The sequence below is a fragment of the Muscardinus avellanarius genome (genome assembly GCF_963383645.1).
Source record: "Muscardinus avellanarius genome assembly, chromosome: 6".
NCBI classification, from domain to species: Eukaryota; Metazoa; Chordata; class Mammalia; order Rodentia; family Gliridae; genus Muscardinus; species Muscardinus avellanarius.
In genome coordinates this window covers 44,331,214-44,352,730 of record NC_137791.1, presented here as the reverse complement: position 1 = coordinate 44,352,730, position 21,517 = coordinate 44,331,214, and the positions used below count along the sequence as shown (strand labels likewise).

General features: G+C 42.1%; 1 protein-coding gene across 1 annotated transcript in view; it reads left to right on the top strand.

Annotated features, from left to right (window-relative positions):
- The window catches only part of HADH (hydroxyacyl-CoA dehydrogenase), a gene marked incomplete at both ends in the record, with an annotated part of 54,446 nt that overhangs the window by 7,514 nt on the left and 25,415 nt on the right, over positions 1–21,517 (top strand). The window contains one exon of the mRNA XM_080697176.1: positions 20,390–20,518. Coding sequence (XP_080553302.1) covers positions 20,390–20,518 — 129 coding nt within the window. The remainder of the gene's footprint in view (positions 1–20,389; positions 20,519–21,517) is intronic.

The following is a 21,517-nucleotide window of genomic DNA, read 5'->3' as shown; positions in this document are numbered from 1 at the left end:
TTTGGGATATTGCCATGATTCTTATTCATCAGACATTTAGGACAGAGCTTGGCACTTAAAATTTAAAAATGAACTTTATTCTCTTCATACCATTATAATGTCTGTCACTTCATGTGTTCTTTATAATAATCACCCCCTGCTTGGGTCAAGGGTCAAAGGCAAACTGGAGCCAGAAGCAGACCTGGTTTCTCCACTTCACTTCTGTTCTGCTGGCTAGAAATCCCTGTGGCTGAGAAAATCACACCTCTGCCCAGTCTCTGGCTCCTCCTGTCTTGTAAGGAGAAAGGTGACATTCATGGACAATACAGAATCCTCTGTGAGTATCTGGAATCACAGTTACCAGTTCGCAATCTCCTCAGCTCTGCACTCCAAGTTAGTAATCTGCTGGCCGTCTCCCTCAGGATACTGTGCCACCATCTTTCTGTCATAATGGACTCACTCACCACCAAAAATCATTTCAGCATGTTTTCTTTTCCTTTCCCCTCCAACTTTTCCCACAGAGCATCCTCCTTTAGTAATTGCTGTTGCTGTTCTTCCAGCCACATGGACTCTGAAGACAAGGTCATGGTCATTGTCTCCTCCATCCTGAAAAAGGCACCATAACTTTTCTGTCTCCTTTGCCATACCTGGCCAGGCATATTACTGAAATGGTTCTTTCAGCAAAAACTAAAAGACATAACTCACTCATCAGAACAGACATTACTATCTTAATCTCCTTAGAGGGCAGTTCCAATTTGTAATTCTCTTCTACCCATAATGTCCGTCAAGGAGCTCTTTCACAGATTTGTAGATGTAAACTCTACAGGACTTAGTGGTTAGGTGGACGTGTTCAGTTAGCCCTCTCCCCCCTTTTTTTGCAGTACTGGAGAACCCAAAGGCTTTCTACCTCTGAGCCACACCCCCCCGCCTTATTATTATTATTTTTTTTTAAATTTTTTTTTGTGTGATACTGGGGTTCCTGGAAACCCTTCTACCTCTGGGCTACACTCCCAGACCTATTTTTATATTTTTTAATTTGGATACAGGGTCTCTTAAGCCCGCGCGGCTGGCTTCGAACCTGCGCAATCCTCCTGTCTCCGCCTCCCAAGTGCAGGGATTACAAGCGTGGGCCACCATGCCCGGTGCTATTATTTTTTATTTGGAAACAGGGTCTCACTTGAGTTGCAAAGGGCCTCACTGCTGAGGCTGGCAGCGAACTGTGATCCTCCTGTCTCAGCCTCCCATGCACTGGGATTATAAGGATGTGCCACCATGCCTGGCTTAGCCCTCCCTTTTTCAGAATTTGTGGGAAGTAGGAGGCCTGGGAGAGAAGTTACTTTTTTCTGTATTACCAAACCTAGATGCTTATTAAAGCATTGTTAAATTAACAGACATGTAGTCTAAAGTTGGGAGCACCTTTTTTTTTAAGTTCTGAGAGTTCTTATTTATTTATTTATTTATTTATTTATTGTGTGTCTGGGGATGGAATCCAGGGGAATTCGACCTCTGAGCTACACCCCCTGTCCTACTTCCCATTCTCTATTTTGAAACAGGGTCTCACCAAGTTGCAGAGGACTTCATCGGGTAGCTGAGGCTGTCTGTGAATCGTGAGCCTCCGGTCTCAGCCTCCCAAACGCTGGGATCACAAACGTGCGCCAGCACGTGGGAGTACTTTTATTGGCTTTTAGAAACACTCTGAAATGTAAAACCTAAGTCCAGCAAGGGAGGCCAACCAGTGAACCCGACAGATGTAGCAGTGGTGGAAGGCCTCAACAGTGGACTTCTCCTGATGGTTGAAGTTAATGAGGACAACATGTGCTGATGGCAGAGTTCAGCAAATTGCACAACCAGAGATAATCATAAACTCATAATTGCTGACCCTGATTTATGACCAGGTGCAACTAATTTATGACCCTTTGTCCTTTCAGGGTCAAACCAAGAAAATTGAGAAGGGCAGGTCTCACTGTGAAGGAACAGCACCTTGGTGCACAGTCAGCCTTGGGGCAGCCACTAGGATACATTAGGAACTGGGAGCAGGTCAGAATTCAGGTGTGATGCATAGTTCTGGAGAGGATGTGATACTGATAAACCAGCCTTCTTGTCTCCGTGGAGCTATGGTGCGTGTTTGGGGGTATGTGTGGGAGGGAGACCAGTCACTGGATCATTAATTATTACCCCTCAAGTATTTGCTGCTCAAGTTATGCTTGAAAGAAACCAGTTCAAATCTTGTGATTAGTTTGCAAAAATATGTCAATCTATCATGCTTTGGCTTGGCATGCTTACTTGGTCCTGTGGCCAGAGGACAGGACTGGCAGGAGGTGAAAGGGGCATTGGCAAGTGTGCTGTCTTCTCAGCCTATTTTTACAGCTCTGAAGTACCCCTGTCTAAAAATATTTCCACTGGCTGAGCCTGTCTTACAGCAAGCCTGGAAAAGTCATGGAGCTGAGGACATGCCTTCAAATAATTTTTTTTCTTTTTCTTTTTTTTTTTTTTTTTTGCATGTCTGAAGATGAAACCCAGAGGCATTTGACCTCCAAGCTATACCCCCTGCCCTATTTTTTATTCTTTATTTTGAAACAGGGTCTCACTAAGTTGCGAAGGGCCTCACTAAGTAGTTGAGGCTGTCCGTGAACCACAATCCTCTGGTCTCAGCCTCCTGAATGCTGAGATTACAAGTGTGTGCCACCATGCCCGGCTATAATTTTTTTTTCTATTGCAGACTATTTGTCCTCAAAGTCTTATAGTGCATAGGTCACTGTATTATAAGGCAAGAGTTCTCAGTGGGTTGATTTAAATTATAGTCAATCCTCTTCATTTATTTATTTTTATTTTTTGCAGTATTGGGGATGGAACCCAGGGGCATTCTACCTCTGAGCTACACCCCCAGCTCCATTTTTTTTTTTTTTTTGGCAGGTCTGGAGATGCAACCCAGAGGTATTTGACCTTCGAGCTACATTCCTTACCCAATTTTTTATTCTTTATTTTGAAACAGGGTCTCACTGAGTTGTGGAGGGCCTCATTAAGTAGCTGAGGCTGTCTGCGAACCACGATCCTCCTGTCTCAGCCTCCCTTATGCTGCAGTTACAAGCCTGCACCACCACTGTCCAGCTAAATTTTTTTTAAAACAGTTTCTCAAGAGGCTGCTGAAATTCTTTCTAAGCTGCTAAGCCTGAATCTGAACCTGCAGTCTTCTCTCAGCCTCGAAGTACTGAGATTACAGGCTTCTACCACCACATCAGGCTTGTGTATTCTTTGCTGAATTTATTGATTAGCTCTAGAAGTCTCTGATGGAACTGTGATCCTCCAGTCTCAGCCTCCCAAATGCTGGGATTACAAGCGTGTGCCACCAGCCTGGCTCCTCTTTATTTATTTTAATAATAACAGATGTCTGTAGAAGGAAGGGAAAAAAGGCCCTTTTTTCTTTTATGGCTCATATCCTGGAGTTTGGGCTACCATTACATAACTGAGCAGCCATTGGTGGCTTGGTAGTTTGTACCAACTCAGCATTCTGTTACTTGTCCAGTCTGTGACTTCCTGAGTCTGGCTTACTTCACTGAACATGGTATTCTCCATTTCCACTCACTTTCCTGCAAATAATTCTGTTCTTTATGCCTGAATAAAACTTTATGTGTGTATGTGCTTGTGTGTAACATATATATATATATTATGTGGTACTGAGGATTGGACTCAGGGACATTCTACCTCTGAGCTAAACCCCCAACTCTATTTTTGAAACAGGATCTCACATTTGAAATTGGGCATATGATGCCTCCAGCATTTCTCTTTTTGTTCAGAATTGGTTATTCTGGGTCTTCTTCCGTATTAATTTTAGGGCCTTTTTTTTCCTAGTTCTTTGATGAATGTCATTGGTATTTTGAGGGGGATTGTATCAAGTCCATATCTTGGTAATATAGCCATTTATACAATATTAATTCTGCCTAAGAACATGGAAGGTCTTCCCATCTTCTAGTGTCTTTAGTTTCTTGTGTTCTATAATTTTCATTGTAGAAGACTTTCATCTCCTTGGTTAGATTTATTTCTATGTTTTTGTTTTGTTTTGTTTTAGGCTATTGTGAATGTATTGTTTTTCTTATTTCTTCTTCAGTGAATTCATTATTGGTATATAGAAGTTATTAATTTTTGTGGTGTGGTGTGTGTGTATGAGTGTGTGTGTGTGTTTTTCTTTAATTGGAAATAGAACCCAGAGGCATTCTACCTGTAAGCTGTACCCCCAGCTTGCTTGCTTGCGTATTTATTTATTTATTTATTTATTTATTTATTTATTTATTTATTGTGGTACTGAGGATGGAACCTAGGGACATTCTACCTCTGAGTTACACTCCCAGCCCGATTTTTTAGTCTTTTTTTTTTTTTTTTTTTTGATGTACTGGGGTTCCTGGAAGCCCTTCTACCTCCGGGCTACACTCCCAGACCTATTTTTACATTTTTATTTGGAAATAGGGTCTCCTAAGCCAGCGCGCGGCTGGCTTCGAACCTGCGCGATCCTCCTGTGCCTCCCAAACGCGGGAATTACAAGCGTGCGCCACCACGCCTGGAAGTCTTTTATTTTTTTAAGGAGTTCTTTTTTTTTTTTTTTTTTGTCTTTTTGGAACTAGGGATTGAACCCAGAGCGCCACACCTTCAAAGCAGGCCCTTTGCCATTGAGCTATATCCTGGCCCCTAGTCGTTTATTTTTTTAGTACACTTGAACTTAGTCAAAAGTCCGAGGAGCATAGTCTTCTATTTTTTGAAACAGGGTCTCACTGAGTTGTAAAGAGCCTCATTAAGTAGCTGAGGCTGTCTGCGAACCACGATCCTCCTGTCTCAGCCTCCCTTATGCTGCAGTTACAAGCCTGCACCACCACTGTCCAGCTAAATTTTTTTTAAAACAGTTTCTCAAGAGGCTGCTGAAATTCTTTCTAAGCTGCTAAGCCTGAATCTGAACCTGCAGTCTTCTCTCAGCCTCGAAGTACTGAGATTACAGGCTTCTACCACCACATCAGGCTTGTGTATTCTTTGCTGAATTTATTGATTAGCTCTAGAAGTCTCTGATGGTTTTGGGGCGGGGATCTTCTAAGTATAACATCTTATCATCTCCCAACAGTGATAATGTGACTACTTCCTTTTCCAGATGCATCTCATTTATTTCTTTTCTCTTGCCTAATTGCTCTGGATAAAATTTCAAATACTATATTGAATAGGAATGGTAGAGTAGGCATCATTGTCTTTTTCCTAATTTCAGAGTAAATTCTTTTAGTCTGTTCAGTACAATGTTGGCTTTGAGTTTGTTGTATATTACCTTTATGTTGTTGAGGTAATTTCTTTCTGTACATAGTTTGTTTAGTGATTTTATTATAAATGGATGCTGAAATAATCATGTGATTTTTGTCCTTAATTCTACTTCGTTTTTGAGTTATATTTATTGATTGCATATGTTGAACTATCTTTGTGTCTGTGGAATGAAATCAACTTGATCTTGATGTTTTCTCTTTTTTCTTTTTTGTGGTATTGGGGATGGAACCCTTCTACCTCCGGGCTACACTCCCAGACCTATTTTTTATATTTTATTTGGAAACAGGGTCTCTTAAGTCTGCGAGGCTGGCTTCGAACCTGTGTGATCCTCCTGTCTCCGCCTTCCAAACAGGAGGATTACAGCATGTGCCACCACGCCCGGCCATGTGTTTTTTTTTGTTGTTGTTGTTGTTAATGTATTTTTATTGGTGCATTGTAATCTCATTGATGGATTTATTTTATTTTATTTGTGGTACTGGGGGTAGAACCCAGAGGCTTTCTACCTCTGGGCTATACTTCCAGACCTGTTTTATATTTTATTTGGAAATGGTCTCACTAAGTTGCTGAGAGCCTCTACCACTAAGCAGCTGAAGCTGGCCTCGAACCTGTGTGATCCTCCTGTCTCAGCCTCCCAAGCGCAGGGATTACAAGTGTGCACCACCATGACTGGCTTCATTGATGGATTTTAAAATACAAATTGCTAGCCAGTTTGGCTTTAGAGCTAAGATAATTATTGTTGGTTTTAAGTATATTTGGAATTATGGGAATGATTAAGATTTCTGAAAGAAGGATATAGAACTAGAAGAAGAGAATATTGAAGTGGAACCTTGGAAGATATCTTTATTTAGCAGCTGAGGTCAGGGAAAATTAATTCATACTGCTAAAAAGAATAGAAATACAAAAAATTGTGGAGTTCCAAAATGAAAGCAGTAGTTGGCAGTGAACAGAAGTAAAAGACGGTACCAAAGAATAGATATTGAATTTAGCTATTAGAAGGTCATTGTCTTAGTTTGTTTTCTGTGGCTATAACAATACATGAGACTGGAGAATTTATGAACAAAAGAGATTTATTTAGCTCACAGTTCTAGAGGATTTAATGTCCAAGATGGACAGCCACATCTGTTAAGTGCCTCAATGCTGCTTTAGCTTATGGCAGAAAGAAGGGTGACCAGTTCATGTAGAAGAGGAGCAAGAGAACGCCAAAGACACCAAATTGCTTTAAAACAACTGTCTTTCCTATGAGATTAACCCATTCCTGTGAGAAAGATATCAATCCATTCATATCTGCTCTGCCCATAACCTAGCCCCTCCCACTAGTCCCACCTCCCAGTACCAATACCACTGCATTGGAGGCCAAGGCTCAACAAGAGCTGGCGGGGAAAAACCAGATTCAAACTATAGTACCATTGGTAGTTTGTAATTTCATATAGCAGTGGTACTGTCTCCAAAAAATCATGCTAAAACTAACTTCCAGCCGGGTGTGGTGGTGCAAGCTTGTAATCCCAGCATTCAGGAGGCTGAGACTGGAGGATCGCAGACAGCCTCAGCTACTTATTGAGGCCCTCTGCAACTCAGTGAGACCCAGTTTCAAAATAAAGAATAAAGCCGGGCATGGTGGTGCACACTTGTAATCCCAGCATTCGAGAGGCTGAGACTGGAAGATTGTAGTTTGCAGACAGCTTCAGCTACTTAGTGGGGCCCTCCGCAACTCAGTGACACACTGTCTCAAAATAAATAATAAAAAAATAGGGCAGGGGGTGTAGCTTGGAGATCGAATGCCCCTGGGTTCCATCCCTAGACCCGGGAAAAAAAAAAAAAGAATAAAAAAAAATAGGGCAGGGGGTGTAGCTCGGAGGTCAAATGCCCCTGGGTTCTACCTCTAGACCCCCCCTCCAAAAAAAAAACAACTAACTTCCAAATGCAAGAGTATTAAGTGGTGGGGCCTTAGAAGGTGGTTAGGGAAGTAGGGCTCTGCCTTTCCGAACAGATTAGTGCCTTATAAAAGGGCTTGAGGGGCAAGTTTGTCCCTTCTGTCCCTTTCACTGTATGAAGACACAGAAGACACAGTGGTGTTTCTTCCAGGGGATACATCAACATCCAGACACAGAGCAGCCCACTCCAGACAGTAAACGTGCTGGCACCTTGATCTTGGATTTCCAGCATCCAGAATTAAGAAATAATATTCTATTGTTTATAGAGAACATAGTCTATGGGGTTTTGTTACAGTGGCACAAGCAGATGGAGACAGAAGTCATATTACTAGGGCTAATAAATGTTCTAGAAGACTGTGGAAGCACCAAGTGTTGTGAGTAGATTAGTAGCTCACTAGCTTTGTGCACTTTGCATGTGCCCAGCATTTTAAACACATTAATTTCTCTTCCTCCTTCATTTCTTCCTGTTGAACCCAGAGCCATGTACATGCTGTAGCACTGAGCTCCACATCCCTAGCCTGAATGTATTGACTTCTTTAGTTTTCACAATAGTTCTTTGAGATGGGTCCTTTGTTAACCCTTATTACAGATCATAGAGATGTTGAATAATTTGCGCAGTCACGTGGTAAATGTCTAAGTCCCTGTCTTAATCTATTTTGTGCTGCTGTGACAGAATCACTGGCTGTAGTCAATTTATAAAGAATAAAAATGTATTTTCTCACAGTTCTGGAGGCTGGGAAGTTTACAGTCAAAGTGCTCATGTTCAGTGACTTACGGGGGCCTTCTTGCTGTGTCCTCCTGAAGGGAAGAATGTTGTGTTCTTACATGGCAGAAGAGTGGAAAAGCAAACTAGACTAACTCCCTGCTGTGCTCTTTTATAATATATGAGCACCTAATCTCATTCACGAGAGAGGACAGCCCATGGCCTGTTCATCTCTTCATTCAAGTCCCCACCCCTTAATTCTACCACACTGGGCAATACCTGACTTTGTAGGGGACACATTCGCATATTTGTCCCTCCATAAACCACTGTGGCGCCCAGTAATGGAAGGATTCTGTGGTGAGGCCAAAGCCAGCTCAGGTGGTAAGGAAGTCACCTACCCCTTTTTTCTTCCTTCCTTTACAAATGGAGTGAAATTCCAGCCTGTTTGTAAAAACACAGGAGGGAAAACTGAACATTAAAGCTGGAAGGGGAACAGGTCTTGAAATTAGGAGATATGAAATCAAAAGCAAAATATAATACTGTTGATTCATGAAAAAATGTGGCTTACAGTTCCTAGTGCAGTAGCCACAGGACGCTATGAAAGCATTAGGGTCATGCAGTGTGCTTTATGCAGTTATGATTTAATACTGCATCTTTGATTACATTTATATATATATATATTTATTGGTGCATTGTAGTCATACATTATAATGGAATACAAGATTTGTGAGGACATATAAGCACACATCATCCAATTAGCCTTTATCCAATCCCCATCCCATTCCCCCCCCCCTCAATCCCATGCTTGATTGGTGATTAACTTTGATACATTTATTTACGTACATCCTGACTTTTAAAGAGATTCCATCCTCCCCCATCCCATCCCCTCTGATTGGTCACCTTAATTACTCCTCTATAGGGCCCTTTCTTCAACTAGATCTCCTCCTATTACCAATTTCTTCCTAGTTTTTGCATATTAGGGAAAGCATCTGGTTTTTTATTTTCTGTGATATTTCTCTGTGTATACTGCATTGTAAGTTCCGATCCCACTCTTGACAGCCCTGGCACTGGCCTGGCCACCCAGCAGACTCTGATCCTGGCCTCGCTGGCTCCAGCACCGGCCTTGTCTCATGTCAGGCCCCAATCCTGGCCTCACTGGCCCCGGCACCGGCCTCAGCCCTTGGCAGTCTCCTATCCCGGCCTCAGAGGCCCCAGCACGGCCTTGCCTCATGGCAGGTTCCAATCCTGGCCTTGCTGGCCTCGGCACGGCCTAACCCCTCCGCAGGCTCCGATCCTGGCCTCGGAGGCCCCAGCACCGGCCTTGCCTCATGGCAGGCTCCAATCCTGGCCTCGCTGGCCCCGACACCAGCCTAATCCCTCGGTAGGTTCCAATCCCGGCCTTGCTGGCCCTGACACCAGCCTAACCCCTCGGTAGGTTCCGATTCCAGCCTCGGAGGCCCCAGCACCAGCCTTGCCTCATGGTGGGCTCTAATCCTGGCCTCGCTGGTTCTGGCACCGGCCTAACCCCTTGGCAGGCTCTTTGTTTACATTTTTCTTAATTGAAAGTTGTGCCTTGTATGGTTTGTGTTTGTAGGTGTAAAATTTAATCTCCTTTAATAAAATTGTTTATATTTATGGTAATAGATGATAAAATAGATAATTGTACACATTTTATGCATTAATAACATACCTAACTTTTTCTTAGTTTTTTTACTTATTTCTAGGCTATGAGGTTCCACTACAGCTTTTTCAAATGGTTGTAAATCTCCAAAAAGAAATAAACAGTTTGACTGCATAGTTGGAAGCCATGTTATCCAAAAGTCAACTGTAGTTTACCTTAGGGGCTCTGTCTGGGTGGAGTAATAGGCCTTAGACACTTGCAAAAGAAGGAAGGAGCAATCTGGAATACAAATATGCTATCGTGATGCACCAGGTACCATTGCAGGTGTTTAATTTGTATGAACTCACTTAATCCTCTCAATGATTCTATTGCTCCAGTTTTGCAGATGAAGAGACAGTGGTAGCAAAGGTTATGGAATATTTTCCAGCTCTCAGTTGGCACACTGCGAGCATTGACCCTTCCCAGGTCAGTGTTGTTTCAGACTGTTGCCCTCAGACCCAGCCATGCCTCGCAGGGAGGGTCAAGAACAGCACGAGTGGATTGCTCCAGCTTCACATGTTCCAGTTGCTTATAGTTACAGTGAGGATTAACATGTCTTTCCCAGTGGCCGTGAGGATCAAATAGGGTACTTGGTGAGAAGTGAAAACGTTCTGAGAGCAGATTTGTTCCATTCACCATCTTTCCCCAGGGCCTTGAGCCAGGTACCAGGCGAGTGTTGAGTCAGCAGAGCCAACAGTGAAGGAGTGAGTGGGGTACCCTGTGTGGTGCTTACCAGATGCACAGGTGTAGGAGCAGGGATTCAGAAGCACTTACCTCTGAGAAGCCAAGATTTTGACTGTGACCTTTGATCATTTGTTGGAAAATATTTCCTAATAACCTCTGTAATTTTTACCCAAATTTTCCATCTTCTTTCCCACTCTCCAGATTGTATCCTCCACTGCAGTTGCTTGGCTGCCAAGAACACATAGTACTTCTTTTTCTGTTTTTAGCTTTAAAGCAACATGTAACTAAAAGCTGTGAATGAAGTCTTAATCACATGAGGGACTTGGAATTTCATTCAAGAGAAGTAACTGGAACCCATGACCATGAACTACTACCACTATCTATCATAGGAAAGAGGTTGGTCTCAGCAGCAATTAGGGATGATTCTTACAAGAAAGGAATTGAGAGAGAAGTTACATGAGAGATTTTAGGGTCAAAAGGCAGTAGCTGAAGAACAAGACAGCCTTAGGAGTTGTAAGTTTTATACTTTGAGACCTGGGTGTGTGGTGGAAGAAGGACCATGAGCCTGTGGAGACTGTTGGAGATGCACTTTTAGACTAGATGAAACAAATCTCTGTTGAGAGTTGGGAGCAATTAGCTTGGAGGCCTCAAGCCAGGAGGGAGGCTGTTGCTGAAGAAGTATTTAGCTTGTAAAGTTCAGGGTGTTGCAGAGTATAAAAAGAGGAATATTGAACCAAATGTTTGTGCTTTGCTCACTCTGAATATTTATTTGGTTCTGTAACTCAGTAGACACACCTTCCTTCTTAATGTTTGATCTCATGGTTACCATAGAGTTTAGGTAAGGTAAAATTTTTTTCAAACTAGGGTCTTCAAACTTATTTTAGGGATCTAGAATTTTTTTTTTTAAATGGGAATCTAGAAATTCTATAGGATTTTTTTACCATACCAGGGATTGAACTCAGGAGCATGCTACCTCCATGGTACACCTCAGCCCTATTTTTTATTCTTTATTTTGAAATAGGGTCTCACTAAATTGTGGAAGGCCTCACTAAGAAGTTGAGGCTGGTCATGAACCCGAGATCCTTCTGTTTCAGCCTACCAAGTACTGGGGTTACAAGCATGCACCATCATGCCTGGCTAATTAAGAAAAATTTTAAATTTGTATATTCCTTTTATTAGTGATCCTAACATTAATATAAGCATATGATAGATAATGTTTATTTCTGTCACTGACATCTGCCCTATGTACATCACTCTATGTACATTTATACTCATAGTATTGTTTATGCCAAGTAAAGTCACTGTGCCTACTTTCAGGACATTTTGCCATAGGCATAATAGTGATGAATTTTTTAAGGAATTTTCCTAGTCCAAACATCCAGAAGTCATGTGCTCATTTCAGATTTTAATATAGTTATCTCATTTTCAAGATAACAAATTATAAAACCATAATTAAAACACTTCATTAAAATTGGCATTTGAACTTAGAGAATTAAATAAAATTAAATGGATACCTGTAGTGTAAAAATAACTATGTTGAATCCATTCTCTGGAATAATAACATAGGAGAAAAAGAAGTGTCTTCCTACTAAAATAAGAGTCTGTATTTACTTTAGCTTGCATGTATCAAGGCTTTCAACATACTCATATTTTAATCCAATACTATTTATGGAAGTTGTTCTAAGGAAATATGATATAACTAAGATTTCTTTAAAGTATCCATATACTTGGTTTTTTTTGTGTGTGGTACTGGAGATTGAACTCAGCGACATACCTCCAAGCTACATCTCCAGCCCTATTTTTTATTTTTTATTTTGAAACAGGGTCTTACTGAATTGCAGAGGGCCTCACTAAGTTACATAGGCTGCAAACGGCACTGTGATCCTCCTGTCTCAGCCACCCAAATGCTGGGATTACAAGCTTGCACCACCATGCCCAGCTACTTGTTATTTTTAACAACAAAATCACTGAAGGGGAAACAAAACTTAAAAAGAATTGGTGCATTAATCTTTAATAATTTACTTTCAAAGAATTTTATAGCTTAGAAAATGCCCAAAATATACTGATGATGTATAAATATATTGTAAAAAAAATTAAATGGGATAAGCTAGGCTTGTTATCTGACACAAGGAGGGCACTCTAAGTGGGAGCTGTTCACTAAGGTTGACAAACCTCTGTGCGCTTTGGTTTTAGTTGGCCGTCGAGTCTTTCAAGGGGTTTCTTCTTTTGGACGTTCAGATTTCTCCAGCACTGTGGCCTGTGGAGGAGGAGGAAGGTCCTTTGCTCAAGGCAGTGGAGGGGAGCCTGGAGCCAATATGCAAGGAAGGACCCATAAGGGGCATCTGAGATGCAAATGTGACCAGAAGTCAAGGCTTAAAGAAAGCCACTTGAGGAGAAGGGACTGGAACAAAACTTAAGGAAGCAACCAGTACAAGGCCTAACCTTCAGGGAAAGAATTAAGCAATTTTTTTTTTTTTTTTTTAGGGGAGGTGGAACAGGACCCTAATGTTCAGGAGTTACAGGCAGAAAGTGGCTTGGTAGGGTCTCACCTTTTTAGGAGAATAGAATAGACAGGATCTTCAGAGTGATGGATGTCAGGAACTTTTTTATGGACAGACAGCAGCAGGAAGACATTAGAACTGTGCTGGTTTAGACAGAGTTTTACTGACCTCTTGGTGGTTTAAGGAAATAGTTGGCAGCAGTGGTATGGGTAAGAGAATAGGGGTCTGAACCAACAGGATATTTTAGAGCAGTACTCAGTACAGTGACTGTAGTAGCATCATCTGGGGGTGTTTTTAAAAATGCCATTGTTGCCGGGCATGGCCCACGCTTGTAATCTGGTGCTTGGGAGGCAGAGACAGGAGGATCGCGCAGGTTCGAAGCAGCTGCGCTGGCTGGGAGTGTAGTCCGGAGGTAGAAGGGCTTCCAGGAACTCCAGTAACAACAAACAAACAAACAAACAAACAAACAAACCATTGTCTAGGTGTCACCCTAAACTAAATGAATCAAAATATCTGCAGGTTGGGCTTGGACTGTGGGCATTTTATTTCATGGTAGTGAGGATAGAATCCGGGAGTATTCTATCTCTGAGCTATACCCCAACCTTGTTTTTATTCTTTTATTTTGAAACAGAGTCTCAGGCATTTTAAATGCTTTTCATGTGATTCAACTCTGCAGCCAGATTGGAGGGTAGATTTTAGGAGCCACAGTCTTCAATCCTGAGTGAGCATCAGAATCACAAGGCCTGTTGAACCAGAGCTCACTGGGCCCCATTCCAGGGTGTGACCGGCTGGGTCTGGAGTCTGAGAGTTTACATTTCTTTCTTTTCTTCCCTTTTTTTCTTTTGGTACTGATTTGAACCTGGGAGCATTCTACCTCTGAACTATACCCTCAATCCTATTTTAATTTTTATTTTGAAACAGTCTCCCTAAATTGCTGAATGCTTTGCTAAAGTACTGAGGCTGGCCTTGAACCAGGTCTTCCTGTCTCAGTACTGAGATTACAGGCATGCACCACTACCCCTGGCTACATCCACCCTTTTATATTTTGAAACAGGATATCGATAAGGGCTGATACTAGCCCTCAACCTGCAGATCCTCCTGTCTCAGCCTCTTAGGTACTGGGATTCCAAAGCATCACAGGCCTGCATCACCGCACCCAGCTGAGAGTTTAATGAGCCCCAGGTGATGTTGCTGGTGATGTGCTGCTGCTGTTGTAGGACTTACATATGGAGAGCCCCTGTCTTACAGCCACAGGGTATTTAGGGTGTCTTGTATTGCTTCTGAGTCTCTAACACCGACACAGGAACTGTTGTTTTTCTGGTTAGGTGGTCTGTCAAGTAATTTTAGCTATTACCATTGACTATAATATGATTGAAGCCAAAAGATGCTTGTTGATGGTGTTAATGTTACTGTATTATTTATTAGCCATTGGACCATAGATCCTTAGATTTTTTTTTTTTCAGTACTGGGTATGGAACCCAGGAGCACTCTACCTCCCAGCTCCAGCTTCAGCCCCATTTTTTATTCTTTATTTTGAAACAGGGTCTCACTGAGTTGCAAAGGGCCTCACTAAGTGGCTGAGTCTGTCAAAGAACCGCAATCCTCCTGTCTCAGCTTTTCCAAAGTTGGGATTACAAGCATGTGCCAGCATGCCTGGCTCTTAGATGTGTGTTTTTTAAACCCCACTTCAGTTTCATTTATAAAGTGGAACATTAATGCTAGTTGCAGAAAGACTGTTAAGGTGTGTTCAAATATCAGTTTAGGGAAGAACTGAAATGTAATTATTTATTTACTTAGGAGAACTTTTTTGGGGGGGAGGTACTAGAATTGAACTTAGTAGCATTCTACCTCTGGGCTGCCCCCAACCCCACCAGTCATTATTTTTTATGTTGAAACAGAGTCTCACTAAGTTTCATAGAATGCTCTCAATTCTGTACTGTTGCTATCTCAGCCTCTCAAGTACTGTGATTATAGGCATGTGCCACCATGCCCAGTTCTTCGGAAAACTTTAAAATGATATTGTCACCAGGTTCATAATAGTTACCAAGTAGGGCATGGGGAGAGAACATAAAAAAAAGAGGCAGCATGAATTTTCTGTAAAACAGTATTTCATTATTATTATATCTGAATGCTAGTTGTTCTAGCAAATAGGTAATATTCCTGAAGGTTTGTTTGTTTGTTTTGGGTACGGGGGTGGAACCCAGGGGCTTTTTTACCTCTGGGCTACACTCGCAGACCTATTTTATACTTTATTTGAAAACAGGGTCTCACTAAGTTGCTGTGAGCCTCACTAAGTAGCTGAGGCTGGCTTTGAACCTGCGCGATCCTCCTGTCTTAGCCTCCCAAGCGCAGGGATTACAAGCGTGCGCCACCACTCCCGGCTTTAAGGCAGTATTCCTGTATTCCTCTAATTAGGTTTTAAGAAGTTCTGGGGCCAAGTAGTCTCAGAATTTGAATCCTGACTTTGTGGCTTAACAATTGAGTGATCTTGGGCAAATGACTCAACCTATTTCTCCTTTTGCGAAAAAGGATTCCTGCTCCAACGAGGTTGTTATATCAGTCAGAAATAGCCTTGGGAAAATGCATAGTTGAGCCTAGCACTTAGGGGATGTTCAGTACACAGCTCCTCTTATTTCTCTTGCATGTAGCTTTTTCTTTTTTCTGTTAATTGAGGGTAGATGGAGAGATTTGCTACTATTAGATCTCATAGGAGAAATAGGGTAAGTGCTTAATAATTCAGAAAGAAACAAACTGGCTTTCAGGTGGCCTGTGGCCGCCTCGCAATGCTTAAGGTTGCCTCAGTTTGTGAAGCCAATCTGGAATAAGAGTCATGCAGCTTTCTTGGGAGCAAGGGCAGATGTCAATATCCTGAGACCGTCTCTGTGGTACCTCTTTTAGACTAACTCATCAGCAAGAGAGAGATACCAAAACCTTAGGGAGTAGAGCAATAGAAGCAAAGAGCACTGGACCCGTAACCTTGTGGATATTTTATTAAGCATCTTATATGCTCCCGGTGTTGGCCTGTGTGGTGGTGGTGCATTGTGTGTTCTAAGGTTTGCAAAGATGAGTACGACATGAAGTACCCTCAAAATGTTGCTGACTTTATGTCTGCAGACCTTATCTTTTGGAAATGAGATAGGAAAACAAGCAGACCTTTTACACAGTTACTGGCAGGATCACGTGGCATATGCACTTTGCTCTCCTGAGCTCTGCTTGGAGAGCCTGACTTAATAGTCATCTCTTGACCTGTCTACACATATATGTTGTGTGTGTGCTCATGCAGATGCCAGGACCAAGAAACACAGAGGCTAAGTGTCTTCTGTGTGGGGGTGGAGGGTGGGCTTATCAGAGGGCTTGGGATAGGAGCAGAAGGTAAACATTTAAATGAAAATGCTTTCTGGCCATGTTTTTTCTGGTTGAATTTTAGTGCTTTTATAATGTGCATGTTTCTTTCATTTTGATTAAGGGTATTTTCTCTCGATTTGATTCTTTTTACTGTGTGTGTGTGTGTGTGTGTGTGTGTGTGTATGTGTGTGTGTGTGTGTGTGTGTGTGTGTGTTACTGTGAATTGAACCCAGAGGCATTCAGCCTTTGAGCTATACATACCCTAGACCAATTTCATTTCTTATTTGGAAACAGTCTCACTAGATTGCTGAGAACCTCACTAAATTTCTGAGACTGTCCTCAAACCTGTGATCCTCCTGTATCAGCTTCCCAAGTACTAGTATTACAAGCATGTGCCACCACACCTGGCTTTGGGAACATGTGTAAAAAAATAATTATGAGGTTAACATTTATGGCTTATCTACAATATAACCAAAAATGTCCAGTGATGATCAGAGTCAAGTGTGATTACAATGAGCCAGAAAGTAGTTTTCTAGAAATGCCACCCGTGATTCCACCTGCCTGGCTTGCTGTGGCTCATTTCCTTACACAGTTACTGGCACAGTTACAGCTTTAGTATGCTTCTCCCATACGGCCTGCTGAAATCTGCTGGCCAATAGGATGCCTCACCTTGGTGGCTTTTATTTTATGTGTCATTCCATCTGTGAAGCCTTGTATTATTGGGTTTGCTTGTTCTCAGTAAAATTATAAATTCCCTAAGAGTACTCTTTCCCTATTATCTTTGTCTTTTTCCTTTTTGACTTAAGCACTATCTTGTAGCTAATGTAATGGAGTCTTCCCTGCTTCCTTGACGAGCTGAAAAAGCCTGAGCTGTGCCTGTTGGAGGTAAAGTGGGAGAAAGTGGATTGCGATTTGATTTAGGAGGGTAGGAATCTAAGAAATCGTGTTTGGCCAACGCAAGGAATGACATAGGGCAGAGGTCAAGAGGAACAGTGAAATTGTATCAGGATAGTGGTATGAAGGAGGAGCTGAACCAAGGAGCCAAAACAAAGCAGAAAGCAGAAAGCCCTGCCTGGCAGATGCCTGCCCCGTCAGTGACCATCACTCCCACCTGTCCACCATAGCTTCCCATGGCCTCCTGTCTAAAGCAATTCAGTTTCTTCGCCCACTTCAGAGTTTTACTTTCTTAGTTTCTGTTTGGGGGTCCTGCATCAGGCCCTACCCACACCAGCTTTGGTGATTCACTAGAAGGGCTCTAGGGCCTAACATATAGTCATACTCATGATGGTAATTCACTCCTGCAGCAGGATACAAAACAAAGGGACAGTGGCCTGGCAGAAGTCCGGAGGGGATCAGGCGGGGGTTTCAAGGTCCTATCCCGTGCCGCCACACAGGACAGACACATCTGCCCCAGCAACAGGTTGTAACAGCCATCATAATATGTTGTCTGTCAGGGGAGCTAATTGGTGACTCAGTGCCCAGGTTTTTTATTGGGGGTGTGAACTCCACACTCAGAAGGAAAGCAGCTACAATATTTGCATTTGAGGCACAGAGAGTCATAGTTGTGAGAGTGGTGGGAACCCTCTTCAATCTAAGTTCCAGATGCCAGCCAGGCCTTGTGAACAGGCTTCCTAAGGGAATGGGACAGGCCTGCTGCACTAGACTTTTTCTATACAATTTGTAAGTTTGTTCTGGCTTTTTACTTCAGATTTAGTGACTTGAAGGTTTAGATTTGTGTTGAACAATTTGCATGTTGGCTCATTGAGCTTTGGTCTTGTTGTCACTTAGGGAGAACCCTTGGACTGGATGGATAGACTTTCTGCTTTGGGAACATGGTTTTACTTTGTGCCTCCTGCCTGCAGCGTGTTGAGCGTTTCTGCTGACAGCTGGGTTTGCTGCTTGCTTTTGTCCATCTAGCAAGATAGCTCATCCCTTTCCTTCTGCCTCATTGACCTGCTCTGATTGCCAGACTTCAGTTCTAGCAGTTTCTTTTCCAGGTTTTCCCAGGCATGCTCTCATGCATTGGGGTTGCTGATGGTGCTCATGGGCCCCATAGGCATAGACATTTAACCACTTGTGTGGGTGAAACCATGGGTACACTTCGAATTAACTTGTATTTAAAACCTGTCTTAAAAGCCAGGTATGATGGTATGTGCCTGTAATCCCAGTACTTAGGAGGCTGAGATGGGAGGATTGCAGGTTCAAGGCCAGTCTCAGCAACTATTAGCAAAATTTTCAGCAACCTGGCAAGACTCTGTTTTAAAATAAAGAATAAAATAGGGCTGGAAGTGTAGCTCGGAGAGAGAATACCCGTGGGTTCAATCCCCAGTACCACCAATAAATAAATAAATAATAAATAAATAAGTAAATACAGTCTTACTATTAAAACTGTTAAAACTGTTCCTTGGAAATCTTGCTTTGGGATTTGAACCTCTGCCTTTATGTTTTGCTTTCTTTTTATTTTTTATTTTATTTTTAAATATTTATTTATTTATTCATTTATTTGCAGGTCTGGGGATGGAACCCAGGGGCATTCAACCTCCGATACACCCCATGCCCTATGTTTTATTCTTTATTTTGAAACAGGGTCTCACTAAGTTCCGGAGAGCCTCACTAAGTAGACTGTGATCTTCTGGTCTCAGCCTCCTGAATGCTAGGATTACAAGCGTGAGCCACCATGCCCAGCTTTTTTTTTAAATTGGTACATCATAGTCATATATCTTAATGGGGTACAAGATGGTGGAGGCATACATGCACACATCATTCAATTAGCACTTACCCAGTTCCCGCCCCATTTCTTCCCCCCTCCCTCCTCATATTTGGCTTAATGATTGACATTGTTATGTTTGTACATCATGCACATTAGAGAATTTCCCTCTTCCCCCCTTTCATCCCCTCAGGTCGCCTTATTTGTTCATCTATAGTATCTCCTTCTTCGTCTAGAGTTCCTTCTGTGACTCATTTTCTCCCTAGCTTTTGCATATTAGGGAGAGCATCTGATTTCTTTTTTTTTCTTTTCAGGGAAAGTGTGCTTTAATTAAATATACATCATACCAGTGATTGATTTCTTATTTTATGCTCTCTTGTTTATGTTTTGTTTTCTCTTTGGGTTGCTGCTTTGAGTTTTAGTTGCCTGCTTAATAGCAGGGGTTAGGCCAGCTTTTAAAACCATCATCTCCTTGTTCTTTTCTAGGCATATCCACTCCATCAGACCTGGCCCCATTGGTGCCCACATGTTCCAGAGCAGTGGTTTCTAGGGGTTTTCTACTCCTGAGGGGGCATCTCATGTGTGCTGGCCCCTTGCATTGTTTGTTAGAGGTCACATGTGATCTCTTGCTTCTGGCTTGGGCAGACTCATTTACGCTTTTCTTTCCTTTCTTTTTTGCAGAACTGGGGCTTGAACCCCGGGGCATTTTACCTCTGAGCTACACTGCCAGCCCTATGTTTTATTCTTTTTTATTTTGAAACAAGGTCTCACTAAGTTGCTGAGGGCCTCACTAAGTAAATAGCGGAGGCTGGCTGCAAACATGCACTCCTTCTATCCTTGCTGAAGCTACTGGCAGACTTGGATTGACTTGTCTCCAGCTGTGGCTAAACCAAGCAGGTTGTTTGTGAACTTGGGCAGCTTCACAAATACACCTGTACTGTAGGATCCTCCTTTAGCCAAGGTGGTGTGGTAAAGGGAGGGGATTGCCTGTCCTAAACTGGTCAGTTGCCAAAAACTTGATTTTCATGGGAGTCATACTTTTTTTTTGTTTTTTACATTATTAGTTTAAAGTCTTACCTGCTTCTGATTTAAGGACTGCAGAATAGGAAGGCCAAAGATTTGTGCTGCACAGGTCGACAGCTCAGAGGAAAAAGAGCTGGTGCCTGAAAAACATTCTAAATATGGCTGGTGTGACCGAGAAACTGAAATTTTAATTTCATTAATTTTACTTCATTTAAGTGATTGCACGTGAGAGTGACTCCTGTATTGGGAAGTGCAGGATCAGATACAGGGAAGGAGGTCAGGCCTGGCCTCCAGGACTTTATACTGATCCTAGCTCATCTCTACCTGTTTGTCACCTGGGGGGTGCTCCTTCACCTTGTGAGAGTGTTTTGAGAATCTGATATATTCCACATAAAGGTTTTAGAACAGTATCTGGCAAGAAGTGTGTGTTTAGTTAATGCCAACTTATTCTTCAAGTGGAATGTGGACCATTTCTTTCTCTTTTTGTAAATTTTTGCTTTCTTTCTTATAAAAAGATTATTATTATTATTATTTATTATTATTATTATTTATTTTTTGCTCTAGGTTGCTGCAGCAACTGGCCACACAGTCGTGTTGGTGGACCAATCGGAGGACATCTTGGCAAAATCCAAAAAGGGAATTGAGGGAAACCTTAGGAGAATATCAAAGAAGAAGTTTGCAGAAAACCCCAAGGTAATTTCTTGTTATAGATGGCCTGGAGATCAGTATTCTGACCACTTCACATTTGTGAGGGGTTTTAAGCCTTAGCTTATTATTATTTTATTTTTAAGTTTGTGGGAAACTCATTTCCCCATGCTTTATGCCAATTTAATAAATAACATAGTCACTACAACATTCAGCGGTTACTGATAAGAAAACAGGAGAAGTAAATAACCATATCATTGTTGGGTAGGATTTGAGGTTGAGGAAAAAGTATCCTTCAGGCATTGAATTCATTCTAGAAGAACACTGGGAATTGGGACTGAGGAACACCAGTTTTGCCAAAAGGATAGAAGAAGAAACAGGATGGTGTTTTTTGTACTTGTAAGGTAAAAACAGAATGTTTTTTATTTATGTATTTATTTATTTTGGGGGGTACTAAAAATTGAACATAGGGGCATTCTACCTCTGAGCTACCCCCAGCCCTATTTTTATTCTTTATTTTGAAACAAGGTCTCATAAGTTACAGAGGGCCTCACTAAGTAGCTGAGGCTGTCTGTGAACTACAGTCCTTCTGTCTTAGCCTCCCAAGTACTGGGATTACAAGTGTTTGCTCAGACATTGTATTTAGAGAGAAAATGTGTGTGTGTGTGTGTGTGTGTGTGTGTGTGTGTGTGTGTGTGTGTTTGTGTGTGTGTGAGAGAGAGAGAGAGAGAGAGACAGACAGACAGACAGACAGACAGACAGACAGACAGAGACAGACAGGGGATTGAACCCAGGGATGTTCTACCTCCAAGCTACACCCCAGCCTTTTTACTTTTGTTTTGAAGCAGTCTTGCTAAGTTGCTGAGCATCTCTTGCTATGTTGCTGAGGCTATCCTTGAAGCTTTGATCCTCCTGTCTCAGCTTCTGGAGTATTGGGATTATAGTTATGCACCACCATGCCTGGCTTAGATAGAAACCTTTGACTGCTTAGCAGTCATCTGATGACCTAAAGGAAGGGAAACCTCAGACAAGTCATTCTCACTTAGT